This window comes from Physella acuta, unplaced genomic scaffold (genome assembly GCF_028476545.2).
Source record: "Physella acuta isolate Inbredline_101_S28 unplaced genomic scaffold, ASM2847654v3 ptg001520l, whole genome shotgun sequence".
Classification (NCBI taxonomy): Eukaryota; Metazoa; Mollusca; class Gastropoda; family Physidae; genus Physella; species Physella acuta.
Window position 1 is genome coordinate 5,700 of NW_026733035.1, and position 12,313 is coordinate 18,012.

Below are 12,313 nucleotides of genomic sequence, written 5' to 3' on the forward strand. Positions count from 1 at the left end.
ATATATATATACACGCATATATAGGGGGCCCTAATTTTTTCTTTGCGGGGGAGCCCTTTTTTTCTAGTTCCGCCACTGCTGCACATCTTAACCGCTGTCCAGTAAGCTACAAGCCAATTTTACTTCCGTGTTATGTTCCTGTTGCGAAAATGTGTGAAGGGCTTAGCTATAAACACTAGCCCGATTACAGTAAAACTTGATTTTTATTTAAACAAACCGGTTCATTCAAAGAAATGCCAAAATTCATAACAAGGGTAAAAAACTCTGTATAGCTTAATATTAGCATATTAAATTAGTCTGTCTACAGCAGTGTTTCTTCCAGACTTTTTCTCCGGGGGGGGGGGGGGGGGGGCACTTGAAATTTAGCCCTCCCCCCGAAGAGATGCCTGGAAGAAACTCTGGTCTACAGCCTAAAATCATAGCTCTTTATTTTATTTAAAAATAAGGCTTGGGGAATTCCCCATGACTCATTGTAATTTTATCTTAACAAAACAAATTTTATCCCACGCTTTTCTTTATAGTTATTTAAAGGGTAGTCTATAATTTATTTTCTACTTTTTAGTGCATTAGTATGTAAAAGCTTGTTATTAAAACGTTTTTTATGAAAACATTTTTTAGTACTTTACATGTTTTTATTTAAAATAGAGTTTCATGAATAAAATCCATTGCGCACCTATTGAACGTGATGGCGTTTGGATATATATGCCTACTAATTAGGTCCACATTCTAATTAATTCATAAAAAAATTAATTAGGTATCCAATAAAGTCAAATTTAATTTCAGATTGCATTGTCTTCAATGTGAACCGTACCTATCAAGTAGAAGTGTCCGGATTTTCGCTCCGGCGTTTCGGTCTAGACTGACGACAGACTGACGACAGAGGTAGTGAGTTAATTAAAAGCTTGTAAAAAGTAGACATTATTGTTCTAAACTTAGCCACAGGGAGCATAGCCTTTTAGCTAAATTATTTCTTTCTGTAAATAAAAAAAAAATTATCAAGGAGAAAACTATACATAAATGTAAGGGACTGGGGAGTTATTTAATTATTTTATTACAAATAGGTGAATGTCGCTTTTAGTGTTCCTCTGAGGATTGTTGTGGTTTTTAGTTAAGTAGTCCGCTGTTATGGCGCTGATATGATTTTGATTTTAAAATGGTTTATAGCTTGGTTATTGTGTCTTGTTTATATTTTGATGTTATTATTTATGCAAACTTTGTTTAGGAGTGTTGCTCCACTTTGCTTTATGTCCTGAATGTTAGTTATTGTTGTATTAGGGACTATTTCCTTGTGCGTAGAATTGTGTTTTTGTTCGTGATTGTGGTGTGTGGACAGGGACATTCTGCGGGAATGTCGAGGCCTTTGTGTTGAAGAGTTTCTGTGTCACATTTATGAGGTGTATGGACGGTGGTCCAAAATTGGGTGTTTTGTTTCGTTGAGTTCTGTTTGTTTTGTATGTCTTGAGTGTTTTGTTTTATCTAGATCTAGATTCTAGTTTTTCTGTAAGTTTTGGTTGCATATTTTTGTTAAATAAATTTTATTATATTGTTAAAGTTTTTGTTTTATTTTTAGTAGATTTTTCATTTAGAATAAGGATAAGATTAACCACCGTGGGTTTCACCACGGTTGCACTGACCCGGACAGTTATATAGATAAACCTGGGGAAGGGTAGATGGATTTTAGTGATCCCCCCATAAATTTACTTGTATCCCTTCTCCTTTGAATCCCTTGATAATACGTGTAACATACAAGGGAAGACTGACATTGTCTTTGAAAACGCTAACAAAAATAGATTTCTTGAAAATATTCTTTAAAGATTATATTATACAAATAACTTAATGTTTACATGCCAGTCAGTATATTTTGTATCAATCATTCTCTCAAGGTCAGGTCCAATAACATGAGACTGTTAGGGCTACATTTGTAAAGACAAACGTGATGCATGGCTTTCGCTTCGTTTTATGGCTTTCAATCATGGCAGTTGCAAACTTTGAGCAGTGTCTGCCAAAAATAGTATTTCAAAAGATAGGCAAGTTAGATTATTAACTTATTGGCAGCATTGTGGAGGAGTGTTGTACAGTGTAGGCTTCCGAAAAATGTGTGTACGCTAATGAACTTGTATTAAACTTCATTATTTATAACTAGTGAAGGTTTCCATTTGGTTATATATATATCGTTAAATACACACACGCACATATATATACGGATAGACATATAGAAAAGGACAGGACAAATTATCTCATACAAAAAATCCCAGACAAAATATTTCACGGACAAATTAACTCAGACAAATGATCTCTGGATAAATGATCTCATGGAGAAATTAATTATCTCAGGACTATATTCTCAGTACCAATGATCTCAAGACTTTTTAACTATATATTGTAGAGCGTAGTGTTTTGTTTGGATGGTGTGCTATGTTGTTCTTCAGGGTGTAAGGTGGCGTTTGAAGCGTGTGATGACTTGTGGACCGGGGTATCATTGGATTCGCTTCGGGGGTGTCTGTTGTGATGCATGTTTCAAGTATAGATAGGCGTGAGTGAATGTTGATGCAAAAGGTATGTTGAACGCAGCGGAGGAAAGATAGTGACATTGTGGGTAGAAACTTGTTTGCTGTGCATTGTGTGTGAGTTAGTCTTATCTTGATCGTCGTGGTGAGGGGACATATTGTGACCGGTATGACACAGTCGGGAGAGTCAGTGGCGTAGCAAGGTCGGGTGTCACCCGGTGCGGCACTTAATCGTGTCACCCCCCCCCCCCCCCCCAGATGCGAAGCGACATTCCCGGGGACAAACTTAAAATTTTCGATTCCCCCCCCCCCCTCACACTTTCGATTAGCAATTAGCACCTCTTGAAAGACTAGTTAACACTCGAATTAATCACTTAATTAAGTGGAATTATCATTTTTCTCTATATATTTTGCTATATTTTGCCTTGGTGTCACCTCCCCTAAATGGTGTCACCCGGTGCGGTCCGCCCCCCCCCCCCCCGGCTACGCCTTTGGGGAGAGTGACTCGTGAGCATGTGCATGTAGGTGAAGGTTATAAGTCCAATACCAGAATAAATTAGTTGAAGAAAGCCTGTGTTCGTATTATCTATAAATTCTCACCTGACCGTCTGGAAGTGAAATGGCCCAATGACTACCTAGAGTGTCTGATATTATCACATGGAAGTGAACAAGTGGTTCAAACCTCTCACACAGTCGTCACAGTGTCGTTACTGGTGTGGTGCTGTATGAGGTGGTGTTTGTTAAGGCGTGCAGCCAGGTGGTAGTTTTGATCTACTCTGTGTGTTGTGTTTTGTTTGTATGTGTTGTCGTGTATGATAAATCGAGTGTATGGTGTAGGATAAGCGATTGGGTGTGGATCGTGATGCAGTGAGATGTGTCGTGTTGGCACGGAGAGGTGGATGTGTTGTTTTGTTTGTGTTTCAGGGTGTTGTGCAGATTGAGATGCGTAGTTGCTTTAGTTTAATTTTCTCCTCCGTTATTCTCTCCGTTTAATTATTTTAAATTATTTTTTTCTGAAAGTAATATTTATTTCACGAGAACTTCAAAAGAAAAAAATTATGTTTGGTGCCATTCTATTTAATCCTACAAAACGTACTTTGCAGAGTTTTTCACCGTGGCGAAGTATGTGTAAGCAGCACGTACATTATAAAAGAGTTCATTCTCATACACATACACCGTCATACACAGTCATATACAATTATAAAAACAGGTACATTTGAACAAAGATATATGTGCGGGTTGGTTTAAAACATATTTAACAATATCAGAATTCGAATGCAGTTATTTGATTTTAATACGATTTTTCTTTTTTAATCTCAAACATTAACATGAATATACCTCTAAACGTAATCCACAGATCAACTTGACTTCTTGAATAAAGTAGTTTACTTTGCATGAGATGATCTTTTTTCTTCAGCCCCATTCAATTGTGATGTTTATTTTTATTTTTATTTTTCTTTTTTCAACTGAAATGAAACCAGAGTGTATTTATATAAGGAAAAATAAAATATTAGGTTTCAAAATATGTTATGATTATTATTTGGCCGTATAATTGTAATTATGCATTAGGAAATCACCAATAAAATCTTGAAAAACTAAAACACTTCATTATTCCTACCGTCTCGTTTTGTTTCTGTTGCCTGAAAAGACCAAAAATAAAACTTAAAGACTTTTAGGATATGAAATATTTCTAAATTGTGAAATAATGGTTAACATTTTTTAAATGATCTATAATGTTTAAATTTAACTAAAATATGCAATTGATTTAGTTGCGGCTCTAGATGATCAGCACATAATAAAAAATAAAATAAATTGGTTTTCTATTCGCTTTTTAAAATATTTCCGTGTTAGACTATTCTAATAAATTTAAATTTATTTGATCATATTTACTAAACAGTAATTTTAAAAATATGTTTGTATTTAATAACTTTTTTATTCACCCTTTTTCCGTTTTCCAGCGCAGTGATCAGATTAACTAAAAGAAAGTGTGTTTAAAAAAAGCTATAAAACTCTCTCGATTTATAAAAATAACAAATAAATATAACCGTGTTTATTAATAGGTAAACAACGACAAAACACGAATCTAATACTAAATGTATAGTGAAATAATCAGTGGCGTAGCGAGGTCGGGTATCATCCGGTGCGGCACCTAAAGGTGTCACCCCCCGCCCGTAAGAAAAAAAATATATATCGATATATATATATATATATATATATATATATATATATATATATATATATATATATATATATATATATATATATATATATATATATATATATATATATAAGGATGTGTATACGCATGTCTATATATATTCAAATATTTTTTTCTTCTTCTGGATGTGTTTAAATTTGTAAACCCCCACCCCCACCCATATTACATACATGGAATAACATATAGGTTATTACGGTTCTCTAGCAAACCGTTTTCCTCAGACATACATTTCAACGTTGAGTTGATGTAACTCCACCCCCCCCCCCCCTCGTCACCTCCACGGTGATCGCTTTAAACTGTGCTCAGATAATACTAACGATTTGTATCTATATTCTGTCATAAATACAGCTCGATGTTGCATGTTTTCTTTATCATTAGCAGGTTTACGTCAATGTGTCACTCCCCCCCCCCCCCTCCATCCACCTATGTCATGATTTGTCCAATTCGCTCTTAATATAGACTATTTAATCCACTCTAATTAATAATTTAATCAAGCGAAGTTATCATTTTTCTATATATATTATTTGCTATTTTTTGCCTTGGTGTCACCAAGTGCGGTCCACAACTCCGCCCCTCCCGCCCCCCGCTACGCCTTTGGACATAATATTAAAATAAAGAGGTCAGAATATATGTTTGCATTTTATAATTTATTAAGACAGAAAAGTGTTTTAGATTATTAAAATATGAAAGATTTTAACACCTTTAATTAGTTTAAGTGTTTAAATTTTGTATGGGTTTAGTAACTAAGAAAAACAAAATGCATTAAAATAATTACCAGTGTTGTCCACCGTCTGAGTCAAAATACTAGCAACATCTGCTATAGCTGCGATGTAGCGATAAAACTGTCGGCTGCTTGCTAACAAGATTGGAATTGAAATTAAAAAAATAAACAAACAAAAATAAAAACAACAAAGAGCACTAATGATATACCAATGGAAAGAGAATGTCTAGTGTATGTTCCAACATACATTTCTAGGACTATTATAATTACAATCTACAATATTTGCCTTTTAAGTAATAAGCTTTCCAATTTATTTCATTTAATACTTTATTTACATACGCTTAAGACTTAAGAAAGTATATATATATATATATATATATATATATATATATATATATATATATATATATATATATATATATATATATATATATATGTGACTTAACATGAACGATTATATTAAAAGTACATAATTTGTCATACGATCAAGTTTAGCGGCATTGTCAATCAGAGTTTTCAGTATCTTCAAACAGTTCATCATTGTCATCGACTGTTGCTCAGTTGCACCTTGTAAAAATAAAATTAATATTTTCTATATGCGTGGCAACAAAAAAGCGTATTACTAAATGTATATTTGCATTAAATGTGTCGATATCATAACGACATGTTATTTTTAAGTTAATTGTAATACTTCATTTTAATTGATTAAACAATTGCTGAAATTGGCATGTATAGAAATTAGTTCAATAACTAATGGAGAGAACCAATCTCTTCTTGATATACACTTGCATAAAATATAATTTAGTGAGTTGATTCACTTTTAAAATGTTGAATTTAAAAGTATTTGTTAAAATTTTTAGCTTCAAAGATTCACATCAAATTGGTCATCATATTTCGTTTAAGTTGAAGATGATATCGCAGTTTTAGGACGACTTTGTTTTGAAAGGTAAAGGCTTACATCAGGTGGTTGTTTTTATGGTCTCTTTTTATTTACTCGCTGCAGTAGCGGTGTATTGGTATATTCCCTACCCGGTTGTTTGATTAATATATACTGCCTTCTTTTATTTTCTTGACAATGCTAGCGCCCAATATCTTTTTCGGTATTTTTATATATAAATCTCAATAATTTATTTGGACTTGTTTTATATTTAAAAAATCTGGACTATTTGGACGGTTTGTTTATTACAAATTAAATATTAAAAAAATGAATGAGGTATGCGTATTTGAATGCTGGTAATTGATTTATGATGTAAGCACAGTTGCATAATAATATTGTCCGAGTGTTCTTTATAGTCAAGGATTCCGGGGACCTTCTTTAAAAGCAAATAGTTACCATCAGCAAAGACAGAGAGCTTAAAGCTGCTGTAACCATCCAATGACAGCTCTTTCAAGACACTAATTGTGTTTTCATTGGAAACTGAAATAAACATAAATTGTTTTAAATAGATGCATAGTAAGTTATGAAGCTCAATAAACATTTTGTTCGCGTTTAAGTCAAAGTAATATCTAATGTTTTATAGTAAGTGAATAAAGTGAGTAAATTTACCTTCAAAGCGGACGGTCTACGGGATAAGTGAAATAGAGTTCACTTGTTTCTGTGACCTCGGCATATGAAAGGATAGTGTGGTCAGCACTATGCCCAGCCGCCTTTACATTCCCTAACAGGAGTTAGGTACCCATCAGAGTTGGATGGACTCAGGGACAGTCTACTGACTTGAACCCGGATTCGAAAGCGAGACTTACGGGTTAGCGGTCAAACTCTCTTCTACCGACACTCCTTCCCATTATGATTTTTAAAAAAAATATTGGCTACTTTCATTGGTCAAAATATTGTACAAAGGCGTGCATGCATTACGTTTGTTCATTGGTGAGCATTTTTATTTAATCCAGTTGTTGTAAAAAAATAAGAACGTTGTAATTTATTTACCTTCAAAGCTTTGTTTCGCCAAAATCTCAAGTGCCTGATTTTTTAGGGTGACCGTACGGTTTCTAAATTCTTCAGCTTCAATTCCTGTTCCTAGATTTAAAATATTTACTGCCAATATTCATATGAAAATTTATAGTATTTTGTTCTAAATGTTTTAATTTGTAATATTAGTATTGTTTAATTCAAAAGATATTTATAGTGATGACAGCTAATAGTTTAACAAGTTGTTTAATTAAAACACCTGAACGATCTTGCCTCTATAAAAATATGGTAGCAATTACCTGGCTTTCTTGCCACAACAGCGGAATACACATATATTAGGTTTTACAAAATTTCTTATTAATATCTTACATTAAATTAAATAGGTTGTGTTAGTATATTTTTATTGTTTCTTTTCCGAATTAACATGATTGTAAAATTTATCATTTAGTTTTTAGTTTAAGGTCAATGCAATTGCTGATATTTTTGTTCTGTAAATAACCATTAACAAACGCTCAACTAGACCGATGTAACAGTAACGGCATGTGGTGTAACATTATTTATAACATACCCTGAGATGCATCAAGAAACAACGATAGTAAAATTTCTGAGAGAGAATCAATGGTCGGTTCTCTCCGAAGTATGTCATGGAGGTTACGGCTTACTATTACCCCACCTTTTCCTTTTCCGATTGAATCAATATAAGTAAAAGCATTACGATAGATTGAGCCTTCCTGGAATAGAAATAAATACATAAATAATAAAATAAATAAATAAGTAAATAAAGAAATAAAGAATATATATATATATATATATATATATATATATATATATATATATATATATATATATATATATATGTATATATATATATATATATATATATATATATATATATATATATATATATATATATATATATAAGCGAAACTAAAGTTTTGAAAGAAACAACGCACACAATAGCTGGTAGCGGCAACAATGACACATGCTAGCAAAAACCAGAGAGCCATGATCAATCCTACGGTTGTATTGCAGGAAAGTCTAGTAAATTGACGCATGTATGCTGCATTATTTATACATAATATGTGATGAACTCATTAACATTCAGGTGGTGGAGATTATTATCTACATTATTATCATCTGTAGAACATCAAACAATAACAGCTACAAACTTTTGCCCCGGGCAGTTACGGTGGACCGAGAGAATGAAATGACACCTACACTACAACTTGTACTTTGTACAGAATAGATGGATACAAACATGAAGCAGGCTGAAAAATAAAAACTATAACTTCGATTTTCCTCGAAAAATCTTACCCACAAAGTGAGCAAACGAAAGATTAAAACCATCGTTTTTAAAATAGCCTTTATGTAATTTAAAAATAAGAGTTAAAAATAAAAGCTAATGTAAATCACACCATGGGTTACACATCAGGGAGAAAATTTAAACCAAATTTGGTTGCGGCCCCTGTCCCAATCCCAGTTCTAATAATTATTATGGATATGTTCAATTAGTAAACGAAAGAAAGGAGAGAGTGGGTCTAAAGTAGTGTTTGTTCGGGGTTTATTTATGAACCAGCTGTTACGTATATGTGACACAGGTGTACCGTTCACACCCGTATGATTGACTCACATTGAACTCCATTGTTACTTGCCATTTACTAACTAAAATGACTCTCTGCGCCTCCCATAATGTAAGATACGCAGATAAACATTTACTAAATCTGTGCTTTTATCTTTGTACATTTTGTCCAAGCCAACAGATGTAGAGGGGTCATAAAATGACCGTACATCCTAGACGCCATGTTTAGTTTATCTCACAATGCTTATTGCCTTAACAAAAGATTTCGCCATTTCAAGTATCTAGATTTCCCTTCAGCATATATTTAATATCTGCTATCTCCGCCTTTTGATTTAATAAAATACCACTAAGACTAACAGTAACCCTTTATGAAATTCACACACCTTCTCCATTACATACTTATTAAAATATTAGAGCTAAGTAAGGCGAAATAATATTAGAATCACTTATCTACTTTTGCATATATAAATTTCAATACACTGGAAAACAATTTTTTTCAAGGTAATGTTAGATAATGTTCCAGTGTTATATTTAATGTTAGTTTTTTAAATATTGGTTTTGTTGAGAATAAAAAAATGCAGGAAATATTATAATGTATTCTATTTTATAATTCTAACTGTTTAGTTATCTCCATAACTGGCAATTTTTTTTAGTTGAATTCCATTTACTAAATGCATCACAATAGAATAATTTCATTAAAAATTTTTATTTTCTTGTATACATTACATTTTAAGTGTGTAATATGAAATTTTCGGACTTTTTAAAGTGTTACCGAATCGACTTTAAATCACAAGAAACGGCGAACAATGAATGAAAGCTGTATCGGTTTGATCTATGCTAGATATACCTGCATGTATGAAATTGTATTTTACGAACTCGGAAAATGTTTGTCTGCACATTGTAACCGTTGTCCGCTTTGTTACAAGCCACATTTACTCGTTATGTTTCTTTTGCGAAAATGTGTGAAGGGATTAGCTGTAAACACTAGCCTGATGACAGTAAAATGTGATTTTATTTATTTATACGACCCGTTCATTCAAAGAAATGCCGAAATTCTTAAAACGGTTTTTTTTAAAAAGCTTCAAAATTAAATTTTAGATTTTTAAATAACTCTATTTACAGCCTAAAATCAACTCTTCAATTTTAAATAAAGCTTGGGGAATCACACATGACTCATTGTAATTTTATTTATTATTCTATTAACAAAACTGAACATTTGTTTTCTAAAAGTGGCGACCAAGAACGGTAATTTTAGCTAAATTATTTCTTTTATGTAAAGTAAAAAAAAATATTATCAAGGGAGAAAACTAGGTATAAATTTACTTGTATCCATTATCCTTTGACTCCCTTGATAATACGTATAACATACAAGGGAAGACAGACATTGTTTTTGAAAACGCTAGCAAAAGTAGATTTCTTGAAAATATTCTTTAAAGATTATATTATACAAATAACTTAATGTTTACATGCCTGTCAGTATAATTTTGTATCAATCATTCTCTTAAGGTCAGGCCCAATAACAGGTTACTGTTAGGGCTACATTTGTAAAGACAAATGAATTGCCTGAGTTTCGCTTCGGTTTATGGCTTTCAATCATGCCATTTGTTAGCTTTGAGCAGTGCCTCACAAAAATATTAATTTCAAATGATAGGCAAGTTAGATTATTAACTTATTGGCAGCACTGTGAAGTATTGTACAGTATAGGATCTTAAGGACATATGGTCTTAGGACACATTATTTCAGGATAAATTATGTCAAGGACAAAAAATATCAAGACAAATGATAACAGGACAAATGATCTCTGTAAAAATGATCTGAGGACAAATGATCTCTGGATAAATGATCTCAAGGACAAATGATCTCAAGGACTAATTATCTCAGGATTTTAAGTTTTAATATATATTGTAGAGCGTAGTGTTTTGTTTTCATTGTGTGCAATGTTGTTCTTTAGGCTGTGAGGTGGCGTTTGAAGCGTGTGATGACTTGTGGACCGGGGTATCGTTGGATTCGCTTCGGGGTGTCTGTTGTGATGCATGTTTCAAGTATAGATAGGCGCGAGTGAATGTTGGTGCGAACCGTATGTTGAACGCATTAGAAGGATGACACGGATTGAAAGTTAGTGACGTTATGAGTAGAAACTTGCTTGCTGGGCTTTGTGTGTGAGCTAGTCTTATCTTGATCATCGTGGTGAAAGGACGTATACTGACCGGTGTGACTCAGTCGGGAGAATGATTCATGAGATGTGCATGTAGATGAAGGCTATAAGTCCAAAACCAGAATAAATTAGTTGAAGGAAACTGTTAGGATTGTTACATATAAGTATTTACGTAGATTTAGAGAAGCGTCCCTTTTGCTTACATGTTTTTATTAACCTTCAATCTATAGTCTATTTTAGTTATATTGAGATCAAAGAATGTAAATAAATAGTACACACACATTTTGTAGCATAGGAACGATTGGGAGGGAAGTGACATAGAGCGCAGAAAACTTATGATGTAAGGTGGGGTATAAAAGGTGGGGTTAGGAAAGTTAGGAGGTCCATTCTCTTATAGGCATCCTAGGTTTCGTGTAATCTCACAAGCAATAAATTGTAAACGTGTTTGATTCTTGTCGACCCTGTCCTCACCTCGCCACAGAAACCATGTGTTCGTAATATCTATAAATTGTCAACTGGTTGTCTGGATATGAAATAGCCTAATGGCTACCTAGAGTGTCTGATATTATCACATGGTAGTGAACAAGTGGTTCAAATCTCTCACACAGTCGTAACAGTTTCGTTAATGATGTCCTGCTGTTTGAGGTGGTGTTCGTTAAGGTATGCAGCGAGGTGGTACACTTTTTATCTACTCTGTGTGTTGTGTTTAGTTTGTATGTGTTGTATTGTATAACAAAATCGAGTGTATTGTGTAGGATGAGTGGTTGGGTATGGATCGTGATGCAGTGAGATGTGTCGTGTTGGCAAAGGGAGGGGGGTAGTGCGTGTTTGACATTGGAGGGTGATGTGTTGTTTTGTTTGTGGTTCATGGTGTCGTGCAGGTTGGAATGCTAAGTTGCTTTTTTATTTTTTAATTTCATCCTTCGTTATCCTCTTCGTTTATTCTTTTAAATTATCATTTTGTGAAAGTAATATTTATTTTACGAGCATTTCAAAAGAACAAACATGTTTAGTGTCATTCTTCTCTATCCTCCAAAAACGTACTTTGCAGAGTTTTGCACCGTGGCGAAGCTTGGGTATGCAGCACGTACATTATAAAAGAGTTCATTTTCTTACGTATACACATACACCGTCATACACAGTCATATACAATTATATAAACAGGTACATTCGAACAAAGATATGTATGCGGGTTGGTTTAAAAAATATTCAACAATATCAGAA

At 33.3% G+C, this 12,313-nt stretch overlaps 1 protein-coding gene across 2 annotated transcripts; it reads right to left on the minus strand.

Annotated features, from left to right (window-relative positions):
• Positions 1–3,777: 3,777 nt before the first annotated feature.
• On the minus strand, positions 3,778–8,393 carry LOC131928566 (uncharacterized). Of its 2 annotated transcripts, XM_059284636.1 has the most exons (9): positions 8,309–8,393; positions 7,924–8,086; positions 7,374–7,463; positions 6,780–6,863; positions 5,930–6,013; positions 5,501–5,581; positions 4,448–4,482; positions 4,126–4,147; positions 3,778–3,973 (listed from the first exon to the last, which is right to left on the minus strand). In XM_059284636.1, exons 1-9 carry the CDS (start codon positions 8,360–8,362, stop codon positions 3,921–3,923), a joined length of 666 nt encoding a protein of 221 aa, XP_059140619.1. In that variant the 5' UTR covers positions 8,363–8,393; the 3' UTR covers positions 3,778–3,920. The 2 variants fall into 2 exon arrangements, with proteins under 2 accessions (XP_059140619.1, XP_059140620.1); XM_059284637.1 differs by lacking the exon at positions 4,448–4,482.
• Positions 8,394–12,313: the final 3,920 nt, after the last annotated feature.